This window comes from Berghia stephanieae, chromosome 12 (genome assembly GCF_034508935.2).
Source record: "Berghia stephanieae isolate SIO BIC M18660-M18661 chromosome 12, UCSD_Bste_1.3, whole genome shotgun sequence".
In the NCBI taxonomy this organism is placed as follows: Eukaryota; Metazoa; Mollusca; class Gastropoda; order Nudibranchia; family Aeolidiidae; genus Berghia; species Berghia stephanieae.
The window spans coordinates 42,344,303-42,358,432 of NC_088371.1; the positions used below are offsets into that span (position 1 = coordinate 42,344,303).

The window sequence follows — 14,130 nt, forward strand, 5'->3', positions numbered from 1 at the left end:
TATTATTTTATAGTTAACAATATGATATGATCAAAACATATTTTTTAAATTACATCTTCTTGAATGCAAAATGTTTCAGACTACCTGAAGACAATAACCGGAAATAGATCAGGGATTTTGATAAATGACGTCATGATTACAGTGAAATCCAGTTAATCCGATAAGGGTTGAGCCAAAAAAAACAACTTGATAAACCGAAACTATTTATTTACATTCATATATTTTTTGTCATCAACCAAGTCATCAAAATCCGTAATGGTATAGCCTCTATACCTATTCTTGCGAAGCAAATTTATAAACAAACAAACAAAAAAGAACCCTAAAATAACAAAACAATATTAAACAAAAGAACTGCTTCTTGTTACATGTTCGGAGGACATTTTAATGACGTCTCTCATACAACGCTCAAAAACGCAAATTGAGCTAGGGCGAGGTGACTTGCTCAAGGCCACACAGAGCAGCAGCGGGTGATCGAACTCGGTACTTTTCGGATACGAAGCAAAGACCGTACCGCTGAGCCACGCTGCCGCAAAGAAAAATGCACGTTCCGATAATTTTGGGATCATCTTGACAAATGTGACCCACCTTCTCAAAAAGGTAATATGTCCGGATGACTTTGACCCCTAGAAACGGAATATAGAAGAAAAATGAGAATATGTACGAACTTTAAGGCAATACTCTTCAACAGTCATAACGTCACTTCCTTCCTAATGACGCATGGTAACTTAGTAACACTAGCTCTAAACTATCGGAACAATGGCGGACGCCCGTATGCAATATTTCTCCGGCAAGCATAAAAGCGTATCCAGAGGAAAAAAAACATAGATTTGATCCTGTTTTGACTTTTACACATTCTGGTCACATGGTATATGAAAAGTTCTAGCCAGCATGAAGAATACAAAGTAATGATTTTCTTTGTTTAGAACTAAGATGGCCGCCGTTGCTGGGCGACGTGACATTAGACTATTGAATCGTATTGCAATGCAAGAAGTTATATTAGTTTATACATCAATATGATATAACAAATTGGCTCAATAAATTCAGTGCCATTTCTGTCACAACATCCCGACACCATCTTACCGCTTTGAGTCCGTAGTCTAAAACCTGAGACTTCGCGCAGTCGCAGATTTGGGAGCTTTTGACACGATGAGAGTCATTTTCATCAAAATATCGATATTTAAAGGACAGGTTTTTAAAAGTTTTCTGGCCAAAATTCTAAACAATTTTTTTTTTTGGGGGGGGGGGGGGGTTGTTTTTAAATTTTTTTTTTTAGTTTTGTTTTCAGAGTCGCCCAGAAATGTCCATCTTGCTGACATAGAAATTCATCCAAGCTTTCTTGATCCCATTGTGGGTTTAGTTGCTGCAATAGGGCGGTGGGAGGCCGTCTTTCCTCTTCTCTGGGTACTGTTCGTTCGCGTAGCTGGGGGCTGACGGACTCACCATGATGGGTGCCTTGGTTTCATTGACTTCGGAGTAGCTTGGAGGGATATCGGTGGGGTACACTGTATAATGGATCGAAAAACAATTTAAAATGATGAAAAATCCAAGGTGATTATATCGGATAAAGTGGTTTTTAAGTGGTTTAACATTGGTGTTTTTTGTTTATTCGTCTTTATAAAGCCACTACCACATTATCTCGTTTGTCTGTAGTACTTCAATCATCCTGTTTTGTTGATAAAGGGGAAACTCTAAACGTCCATTTTATCTGTTTTCGTATATTAAATTGAAGCTTACATTCAATTTCATATTGTTATTTATTTCTTCGAGCTTCGAGCAGCAACATTTACATTTCCCAGTGTATTATGGCGACTCTTATGGAAACAATTTCGATCTCGGCTCTTTAGGTATGAAGCAAGTGCTCTACCAACTGAGCTATTGAGATCGATCCTGAGTGAAGCTGATATAATATTCTCCCTCCCCCTCCCCCGACTCCACTGTCCACCTAGTCGTGATTGGGTAGCAGGGTCTGTTTGATCTGGCGGAAAGTACTCACATTTCTCTCACCGTACTCAGATGTAAAATGAGTACCTGGCTGTCAACAGCGTTGTCTCTGTCGAAAAATAATTGTAAAATCGCCTACCAGGCGTAATGTTTCGTTTGGCATGTCAGGGACCCTATTGTAAAGCGCTTTGAACACGTTAAGTGGATATTGCGCCATATTAAAGCTCAAGTTTTCTATAGTTTAGACGTGAGTACTTACGTGACGGGGGTTGGGGAGGTATGCTTTGCACGGCCGGAGGATCACCTGTGATGGTGAAATTTAGAGGATTGGAATAATGTTGATGATGATGATGATGATGATGATGATGAGGTTGATGATGATGATGATGACGATGATGAGGTTGATGATGATGATGATGATGATGATGATGATGATGATGATGATGATGATGATGATGATGATGATGATGATGGTGACAGTGATGGTAGTATTGATGCTGATGATGGTGGTGGTGGTGATGATGATGGTGTTGATAATCATGGTGATGATGATGATGATGGTGATGGTAGGGTGATGGTGATGATGATGATTATATACGTATATATATAATGGACTATTTATTAAGTGCAATGTCATCTTCTGCCATTACACACTTGTAACGTGACACTCTCATTCGGACCGATTGGTCCAGGGTTCGTGTCCAGCATGGTTGAGTAATTGAGAAAGGCCTTTTGCTAAGATTTTCTCACCGTACTCATGTGTAAATTACTACTTGGCCGTTAACAGTGTTATATCCGTCGGGAAAAAGAACAGTAAGATCGCCTGACAGGTGTCATGTCTTGTCCTTCATGTTAAGTGTTGTGGTTGTAGTAGTAGTAGTAGTAGTAGTAGTAGTAGTAGTAGTAGTAGTAGTAGTAGTAGTAGTAGTAGTAGTAGTAGTAGTAGTAGTAGTAGTAGTAGTAGTGTATGGCTACACCTCCAAATGTATTTCGTCAACCCAGCTTCTAAAGTCTTCCTCCGCCCTAAGGATGGTTTCGTAGCCACCTTCAAGTTTAGTGACTGGACAGTGGAGGACGACGTGATCGCTGGTCTCTGGGGCTGCCTGACATTTCTGGCCGGTATCACTGTTTCCAAGTTTCCAACTCACATATTTGATGCAGTTCTGCCATGTCCAGTTAAGAGGTGGTTTGAGGAAATCCAGTATTAGCTGGCGTTATTGAATGCAGGCACTCTTTAGTGATGTTTCCTCCTCTTGGTGTTTCCCTGTTCCACATTTCTCTCCAGTTTTCCTCCACACTGAAGTCTACCATTTTGTTAGGTGGAAAGGTCTTCTCGATTTAAGTCTAGTTGTTGAAGGTGCCCCCTTTACGATTGATTTTATGGGAATGTTGTCTGTGGCTTTGTCAATTCTTGCATGCATCCTTTGATTAGCATCTTGTCGTCTTAAACTTGGTGGTGCAATGCCGCTCAGTGTTGGGAGCCACTTAGTCGGAGTTGACATGAGACACCCTGTTATAATTTTCATTGGTTCTCTTAATCGGATGTCAATGCGATTTACATGTGGGCTCCTCATCCAAACAGGGGCACAGTATTTTCCTACACTATAGCACAATGCCAAAGCAGACGTTCTCAGCACTTGTGGTGAGGCTCCCCAGGTGGTAGTTGCGAGTTTTCTCACCAGGCTGTTTCTTTTTGCGTTTATATTTGCGATTCCTTCAATGTGTTTGCGATAGTTTAGTTGTCTGTCCAATGTAATGCCAAGGTATTTAGGATTGGGGTCTGGGGGTAGTATTGAGTTACCGGCTGTGATCTTCAGTTCTCTTGTTGCCTCTCGATTATTCAAGTGGAAGTTTGTGGATACTGATTTGGTGGTATTCATTTTTAGGTACCATCTATCGAAATATTGTTTCAGGCGGGTGGTGTCTTTGCTTAGAACCTCTTCAATCTCTTTCCAGTTTTTCGATTGATAGGCTAAGGCCCAGTCATCAGCGTATCCAAGTTTAAGTGCTTCGCAGTTTGGCATGTCGTAGAAGGATCATCACGTTGCCGTCGCACAGGAGCTTGTGCGGTGCCATGACCCTGAAGGTGATACCAGCCTAGATCCAATCCTGCTGGAACAGCTGAAGATGAGTAGCCAGACCAAGAATGATCCAAACCGGCGTCCAGACAAGGTTCTTCCTTCTCCTGGACCCACACTTCCAACTCAGTGCTTGGCCAAGGATCCTTTTAAAAGCGCTTTGAGCACATTTAGTGGATATTGCGCTATGTTCAATTGGGAAGAATATATTTCTATTCTGCACTGCCTCTACGCCATTCGTCTGTTCTGGGCATCCGCTTGTATACAAGCTAGTCTCAGCCAGCCCTCACTTTTTCATGCTTCCAGCTACTCTTCTGAGATTTGCCCGTGGTCTGTTCAGTGTTACCCGTTCATTCCTGGGGAGATCAGGTCCGTAGGGCAGTTGTTCTCTCAGATCTTCAACGGCTTTATTTGCGTGATTGGCCCACTCCCACCATTTGAAAAGTCTGTATACAGCTGCATGGTCAGGGTTGATGCTTTCTTCCGTCATGAAGATCTTTCTCGACTTCAGTCTACTAGAATATTATGTCTGTAATAAGAATGGATGTTTATTAAGTGTTTTTAAACATCGATATGTTTATTTCGATTATGATTTTATCGGTTTCTCCCTTTTAATACTTTTATCTCAAAGAGTATGCAATGTGTATTATATTGTTACTTAGAAAACGGTAGGGCTGCCTGAGGCGGTGATCGTAAAATAAAAACGAAAGATTGAAAATGGAGAGGCTTCGTATTGGAACAAAACAGATAATGGACGTTTCTGGTACAAACACTTCGTCAGCACAACAATACACAAATTAACGTGGAAAACAAATAAAATATAATGCAAAAAAAAAAAACGTGTGTCGTCTGTACTCAATGGTGGTTGGAGTATGAATGAAATAGCGTGGCGTGGGTAGATGGTTGGGTGCCCCAGGGGGGGGGGGGGTGATTCGATTGATAAGAAAAGGTCAGCGATGAGGGAACAGAACCTACCAGAAAATAATGGTGGTGGATTTTGTAATATCACCTAAAAGGAGTCATGTCTCGGCTTACAAGCTAAGTGTTGCTGTTGGCTTGGGGCCTTTTGTAAAGCATTTTGAAGACGTTTAGTGGATATTGCGGCACATAAATGTTCAAGTAAGTCTTAGAGAAGATTTTTATAAACTCTAACATTTAACGATTTCACCAATAGAGCAATAAAAGCAACGGCCTGGATATTGCTTTATAGAAATGATCCAGTTTTAAAAAAACAACAAAAGAATTCTTGTGTTCAGTACTTACTGATTTTTTTGTTGTGATCTCCAAATTCATGAGTCTTATTCCATTGATAGAGATGAAAGATGAGGCAGCCAAAAAACAATAGCACGCCGAATCCGAGAATACAAATGATAACCAACACCACCAAACCTGCGCCCTTATCCCATGTCCATTCACGTGGTTCCGATGACTGATCTGATTGGTTTGATATTTCCGAGCAGGATTGACCTTCACCCATGTCGTCGCAGAAGTCATCGACTGGTTGATTGCCCGTGCGACGAGCTTCCGGTTTCTGTCGTCTTCTAAAATAATAATAATAAGAAGAAAATATTACATAAAGACAGCCTATAGATTATGGCCATAAAACGACATTCAAAAAGTTGGCAGTGTTTTATTTTGCTTTTGTCATTTTTTGGTTTTTAAATTTAGGTTTGTATGCTTTTTTCTTTGGCTGTTTGATATTTTCTGCTTTCTTTTAAAAATTTTTTGTTTTGTTTTGTTTTGTGTGTGTTTTTGGTTGTTGTTTTTGCTTATGTATCTTACAATTTTTTCTTGGAAGGAGAAAGTTTAGGAAGATGGCTAAAGAATGAGATATTGCAATATCTTTCCTGAGAGAAACCAAGAAGAAAAATTTCTGTTTTAAAAACGATAATGTTATTCATATATATGCTATATATATATATATATATATATATATATATATATATATATATATATATATATATATATTATTTCCACGTCGTGGAAATCACAGAAACCTGTGTTTCGGCCATAAATAGCTGAGTGACTACATTTATATTTTATATTAGCTCTAACCAACATTATCGAGCACTCGTACCTACAAGTAACCACCAACACTCATATATATATAGCCTTTCTTTAAAAAATATAGCCTTGTGGAGAACATTGTGCTTATTTGAGTCAATAAAAAAATTGACACGGCGCACAACTCTACTGAAAGATTTGAAAAATAGAAATGTATTTTTTACAGATAGATAAACAGATAACTTGATTTCCTTTTATAATTTAAAGTAAGTTTGAAAATTCGTTAAGTCAAACAGATATCATAAAAAATTTACCGAAGTCACTAACACTTCCATGGCCACACCCTCAACTCTATATTACTGCTGATTTTACTGTCGTTTTTATGCCATCGATGTGATAATTATTGGCCTGGGAAATATTTAGTTAAACGTTGTCGGCAAACTGTCAATTGGTTCTGTCTATCTTCTAGCCCGAACAAACCAAAAGTAGACAGTTTCGGGGACTTGATAATTTTCGCATCCGCTTCAGATTTTCATTTGACTTAACATAAGTAAAGGGGAGACATTCCGAAAGCTCCTACATCCCCAGTATTCATTCAATTTGTATTTTCACCGTTGATCTTTTGTCAAGGGTTTATTTATTCAATTTGACATCATATTAAAGCGTTTTAAAAACTCTGAAACAAACCTTGACAGTTTTGTGAAAGTTTAAATTTTCCTAATTTGACCATTGTTTTGATTCTCGGCCGCCGTTTTAATTTGTGAAGTATTGAAGGTAGTGCAAAGCAGTCCCAAGTAAAGCGTGGTAAAGACTTGCGACGTATTGATATTGGTATCTATGACTGATAAATTAAAATCATGCCGAATAAAGCATGGCAGCGACGACAAGCACATCGATTAAAATGTGCATCTAATCATAACCAAGCTAATCAACAAAATGATTCTGGCAATAACGAATAAAAATAGTTCTTTCCCCGCGAAATTGCGGGCTTTTTCTTCTTCTTCTTCTAGGTTCCATGCCTGGTCCAGGCTTCGGATACTGCATGAATTATCTCTCTCCATTCCTCCCTGTCTCTTGCTTTTTCAAACAGCTCTTGGATTGTTAGGTTGGTGAAGCCCTTCAGTTGGTCTATGAGTGTTTTTCTTTGTCTCCCCCGGTCGCGTTTACCAGGTATTTTTCCACAACTTGCCAGGTATTCATTCTTATCTTTCCTTACTATGTGTCCGAAAAAGGATAGTTGTCGATCCGCTATTAAGGGCATTAGTTTCCTTTGTTGGTATGTTTGTTTTAACACTTCTTCGTTTGTTTTGTGTGCAGTATACGATATTCTCTGCATCCTTCTCAAGCACCACATTTCAAAAGCTTCAATGTTCTTTTGTGTTTCTGCATTTGTAGGGCTTTTTACTAGTATATATATATATATATATATATATATATATATATATATATATATATATATATATATCGCGACACCTATGTGTAGATATTGGCAGGTCTGATTGCCGATGTCAATTACGGGCATGATTTAACATTGTTGTCATGGACAATATCCTGTGATGACTGGAGATTATTTTCATTACAACAATAGGCCCTTAAAGAAGTTGACTTGTCACACCTGCAAATCAGTATACGTCGTGCGACGAGGATCAAAGGGAAATAATCGATTTAAAATAGCGGAGACTAAGATAACCAATGATGAAATTGAGTTTTTAAATAGCCCAACATCCACTAAACGTGCTCAAAGCACTTTACAAGGGGTCCTAGCCAACAGCAACACTTAACATACAGGATGTGGCATGACGCCTGTGAGGCGATATAATATTTCTTTTTTCGACAGAGACAACCCTATCGACGGTAAGGTACTTATTTTACACCTGAGTACGCTGAAGAGTATGTGAGTAATGAGCCTTTGTCAAGGACTAAACTATGCGACGAGCGAGGCTCGAACCCAGGACCTTCAAATCCGAAAACGCGTGTCATACTACAAGACCACATAGTCGCATCAAGAAACCAATGATCGCAATAATTTTCAGGCAAAACTACCAATCGAATCAGCTGACCTTGTGAGTCTTTACCACAATGCCATAACACAGGACCGCAGTCTTCGTAAAGTCATAACCTGGCAATGACCGCGGCCTTTGTAAATAACATCTTATCGTGAGGCTGACTGTAACCTTTATAAAATCATAGCGTGACATTGACGGTAGCCTTTATAAAATCATAGCGTGACATTGACGGTAGCCTTTATAAAATCATAGCGTGACATTGACGGTAGCCTTTCTGAAATCATAGCCTGCACTGATCGTAGCCTTTATAATAACTTAGCATGACAGTGACTGTAGCCTTTATAAAATCATAGCTTGACACTGATCGTAGCCTTTATAAAATCATAGCATGACACTGACCGTAGCCTTCATATGATCATATGAAAAATATACTCAACGAAAAGAAAATTGCCTATATGAGTGGTGACATTAAACTAGAATTTGAAAAGGGAAAGGAGATCAGAAAAAACATTAAAAGAAGAAAAGGTTGAATACAAAAACAAAATGGAGCAACAACTGAGATCGGGCTGCGCAAAGAAAGCATGGGAGATGATAAAGCAAATGGGAGGAGTAGACCAAAAGAAACGAACATTCCCACAAGGGAAAACGATAACTGATGTCAACAAATTAAATGATTTTTACTGTCGTTTTGACAGGCTTCCATCTGTGCACAACGGTTTGTCAAATAACAATGAGCCACCTCCAGATGTTGAAGAAGAAACTGTAAGCTCCCTTTTCCGGCGATGTAAAGAACATCAAGCACCAGGACCAGACAACATTACCGGAACTATTTTGAAAAACTGTCACCAACAACTGGCTATACCTTATACAAAACTATTTCAAAGGTCAATCGATGAACAATCAGTGCCAGTACTTTGGAAAACATCGATTGTCGTTCCAGTTTCAAAAAAGCGTTGTCCGACCGTATTGAACGACTTCCGTCCAGTGGCGCTTACATCACTTGTAATTAAATGTTTAGAAAAAATCTTAAATTCTGAGCTCCTACAAAAATGTTATGACCTGAAATTGCTAGATCCGTACCAATTTGCATACCAGCAACATCTCAGTGTAGAAGACGCAGTATTAACCGCCACAAATTCGATCTCAAAACTCTTTGACCAAATGCCCTCGAATTACGCCAAAATCCTGTTTGTCGACTTTTCGTCAGCTTTTAATGCCATGAACACAGATATTTTGCTTCAAAAGTTGTGCAACATGGATATTCCAAACTACCTTATTAAATGGTGTAAAGAGTTTCTGACCCATAGACCGCAATGTGTAAAATTGGGTGAACATATGTCCAACAAAAGAACGTTGTCGAACGGATGTCCCCAAGGCTGCGTGAGTTCCCCAATCCTGTACATCTTATACACCAACAACTGCAGACCATCCTTTGAAAATTGTTTTATAGTGAAATATGCAGATGATAATGCTATTCTTAGCTTATTAAAAGATAAAGTTACCGAAAAGAATTATTTCAAACAAAAAAATATATTCACCGATTGATGTAAACAAAATCAGCTTGAATTAAATGTTGAAAAAACGAAAGAACAGGTGTTTGGTGTAAAAAATAAAAAACGACTTAAAGTGTGTGACGATAGGTAAAGATGATGTTGAGATAGTTGACTATTTTAAATATTTAGGAATACCCATTGATAGTTCATTCAATTTCTCTCAACATATTAATATCTAAGAAAGTTGCCCAAAGATTATACATCCTAAGGAAATTGAGAACATTTCAAGTAAGGAAGAAAACTATGTTAAGAGTTTATGACTCATTGATTAAAAGTGTAATTGCGCTTGTCTGCACCATATGGTTTGGCGGATGCCGACTTAAAGATAAATCAAAAATTTCAAAATCTATCAAAGAGCCATCAAAGATAATAAACCATCCTCTTGATGGAGTAGAAAGAATTCATGGAAAAGCAATAGAAATGAAAGCATTCTCAATTACCAACAATAAAAAACATATTTTATACCATGAATTTAGTCTTTTACCATCTGGGAGGAGGGTTTGTCAGATTAAATGTAGAACTAACAAGTATAAATCAACGTTTGTTCCATCAGCAATAAAAATGTTGAATATATCATATGGTACTGCTAAACCAATGATTAATGCGTTGACTGATTAACTGATTAATTTATTTTATGTTAGATTAACTGACCAATTGATAATGATGATAATTTTTGGTGTGGAATTGCCACAATTGTAACAAATTGAAAACGAAATGAATATGTTTATGTTGTGTATATCGCACGTGTGAAAGAAAGAGAGGAAGAGAGAGAAAGAGAGAGAGAGAGAGAGAGAGAGAGAGAGAGAGAGAGAGAGTGAGTGAGTGAATGAGAGAAAATAAGTAGGAGTGAAATATCTGTTCCATGTTATAGTTATCATTTAACCTTATAACAAGTGTAACTAAATGACAAATTGCCATATTTATGGACAATAAAGATCTATTATTATTATTATTATTATTATTATTATTATTATTATTATTATTATTATTATTATTATTATTATTACTATTATTATTATTATTATTATTATTATTATTATTATTATTATTATTATTATTATTATTATTATTATTATTATTCTTATTATTATATCCAGACACTGACCGTAGCCTTTATAAGATCATAGCCTGATACTGATCGTAGCCTTTATAAAAAGAAATAGAAAATAGAATATAAATTGTCACTCACATTATATGGCCAAGACGTTCGTTTCTGTGGATTATGCCGACTGAGGACGTGGAAGAAAGCCAAAGAAACGAACGTCTCGGCCAAATAATGTGAGTGACAATTTATATTTTATATATATATATATATATATATATATAATATATATATATAGTTTAAAATGAGCACTGCTAAAGACAAATCGCTTGGTGGTGCATTATACCAACATGACATCAAAATATAAGTCCTGGTGTTAGACAAAACGAGCGCTATAATAAAGCAAACATTGAGTGGTATTGGTAGAAGAAGGGTTTAGAGCCCGAAACATAAGGATTTGTTGCGACCTACCCTTTGCTCGTGGACTTGTCGTTCATCATATCTGGATACTGATACTGGCAGTCAGGATAGAGGTTGTCGTTTTCGTCGCAGCCAGGAATTGGCGGTAGATTTGCCCATGAATTCATGCATTCAGTAGACGTAGCATCGAAGTCTTTGCAGCCAGGAGGTAGGGATCGCTCCTCCAGGCATTGTTCATACATATCAATGTGATCCCTACAGTCAGACTGTAGGAATGTCTGTCTCACGCATTCATCATACATATCAAAGTGTTCCCAGCAGGCATGCGGTAGCAAGGACTCGGTGCCTTTGTTGAGTTTGGCTCTTCCAGGTTTGGGGCGGGCGGTTCGGTCTTCCTTGACATCTGTGGCCGTACCCTTTGATCGGCGACCCCATTGCCTTGGAATTAATGATAATAATAATAATAATAATAATAATAATAATAATAATAATAATAATAATAATAATAATGATGATAATAATAATAATAATAATAATGATAATAATAATAATAATAATAATAATAATAATAATAATAATAATAATAATAATAATAATAATAATAATAATAATAATAATAATAATAATAATAATAATAATAATCCTCCATACAATAAAGCTGTAACAATTGCATCAATCCATTCAAATTAAAGTAAGAAGAAGAAGATAAAGAAGAAGAGGAAGATGAATAAGAAAGAACATCCATAATACAGTGGTGTTTTTTTCATTGTTGAAAATACCAAGAATTGAAGTAAGGAGGAAAGTGCCAGAAAGCAATAGACCATAAACATTTCGTGGCGATCGGGGCTACAACTCCGCCAGGACGGGGAGATGGTAGCGTAACTGTCAGAGATCTCAGCCACTCCAAAAAAAGTAGCCCCAACCTCTGTGTCTATCTTGAACCACCCACCACGACTACCAGAGGTCATGGGTTCAATACCCACACGCCGTGAAGTTTGTTAACCAGTCTATAAGCTTATTTGTCATATTGTCAGCTCAAACTTATAATCTCATCTTTAATCTCATCATATCCAGACACTGACCATAGCCTGTATAAAATCATATCCAGACACTGACCATAGCCTGTATAAAATCATATCCAGACACTGACTGTAGCCTTTATAAAATCATATCCAGACACTGACCCTAGCCTTTATAAAATCATATCCAGACACTGACCATAGCCTTTATAAATTCATATCCAGACACTGACTATAGCCTTTATAAAATCATATCCAGACACTGACCATAGCCTGTATAAAATCATATCCAGACACTGACCGTAGCCTTTATAAAATCATATCCACACACTGACCATAGCCTTTATAAAATCATATCCAGACACTGACCATAGCCTTTATAAAATCATATCCAGACACTGACCATAGCCTTTATAAAATCATATCCAGACACTGACCATAGCCTTTATAAAATCAAATCCAGACACTGACCATAGACTTTATAAAATCATAGCGTGACACTGACAACAACCTTATTAAAATCACAATCAATATATATATATAATCTCATCTTTTAAAAGAAATATCGCCAAATAAATTATTTCAGTCGGTGTACTGGCTAATCCGGGGCAGCCCTGAAGAAATTGCACTGGCTGAAACAAATTTGTTGGCGAAACATTTTTTTTAATTTTAAAGGGGAGATAATAAATGTAATTCGCGCTCCTTAATTGTTGAGCACTCAATATGATCCATGTTTATCAATTTCTCTCTCTCTCTCTCTCTCTCTCTCTCTCTCTCTCTCTCTCTCTATCTATCTATCTATCTATCTATCTATCTCTCACTCACACAAACACACACACACACACAACCATACACACACACACACACACACACACATATATATATATATATATATATATATATATATATATATATATATATATAAATGTAAATTTTCAATCACATTATTCTTGCCAAGACGATTCGTTTCAGTGTTCCCACCTCATCAGTCGGCATAATCCATTTGTAAGAAAAATATATTTATTTATCGATTTATGAGTGTTGGTGGGTACTCGTAGGTAAGAAAGTGCTCGATAATGATGGTTAGAGCTAATATAAAATATAAATTGTCACTAACATTATATGGCCGAGACGTTCGTTTCTGTGGATTATGCAGACTGAGGACGTGGAAGAAAGCCAAAGAAATGAACGTCTCGGTCATATAATGTGAGTGAAAATTTATATTATATATATATATATATATATATATATATATATATATATATATATATATATATATATATATATATATATATATATATATATAGTTTAAAATGAGCACTGCTAAAGACAAATCGCTTGGTGGTGCATTATACCAAAATGACATCAAAATATAAGTCCTGGTTGGTGTGAGACAAAACGAGCGCTATAATAAAGCAAACATTGAGTGGTATTGGTAGAAGAAGGGTTTAGAGCCCGAAACATAAGGATTTGTTGCGACCTACCCTTTGCTCGTGGACATGTCGTTCATCATATCTGGATACTGATACTGGCAGTCAGGATAGAGGTGGTCGTTTTCGTCACAGCCAGGAATTGGCCGTAGATTTGCCCATGAATTCATGCATTCAGCAGACGTATCATCCATGTCTTTGCAGCCAGGAGGTAGGGATCGCTCCTCCAGGCATTGTTCATGCATATCATAGTGATCCCTGCAGTCAGACGGTAGGAATGTCTGTCTCATGCATTCAACATACATATCAAAGTGTTCCCTGCAAGCATGCGGTAGCAAGGACTCGGTGCCTTTGTTGAGTTTGGCTCTTCCAATTTTGGGGCGGGCGGTGCGGTCTTCCTTTACATCTGTGGCCGTACCCTTTGATCGGCGACCCCATTGCCTTGGAATTAATGATAATAATAATAATAATAATAATAATAATAATAATAATAATAATAATAATAATAATAATAATAATAATAATAATAATAATAATAATAATAATAATAATAATAATAATAATAATAATAATAATAATAATAATAATAATAATAATAATAATAATAATAATAATAATAATCCTCCATACAATAAAG

The 14,130-nt window shown here is 37.0% G+C and overlaps 1 protein-coding gene across 1 annotated transcript; it reads right to left on the reverse strand.

Moving 5' to 3' along the window:
- Positions 1–1,248: 1,248 nt before the first annotated feature.
- LOC144957699 (uncharacterized) lies at positions 1,249–13,929 on the reverse strand. The gene is made up of 5 exons (XM_078889070.1): positions 13,548–13,929; positions 11,096–11,482; positions 5,283–5,560; positions 2,201–2,245; positions 1,249–1,502 (listed from the first exon to the last, which is right to left on the reverse strand). The coding sequence occupies exons 1-5, from the start codon at positions 13,796–13,798 to the stop codon at positions 1,354–1,356; spliced, it is 1,110 nt and encodes a 369-aa protein (XP_078745196.1). The 5' UTR covers positions 13,799–13,929; the 3' UTR covers positions 1,249–1,353.
- Positions 13,930–14,130: the final 201 nt, after the last annotated feature.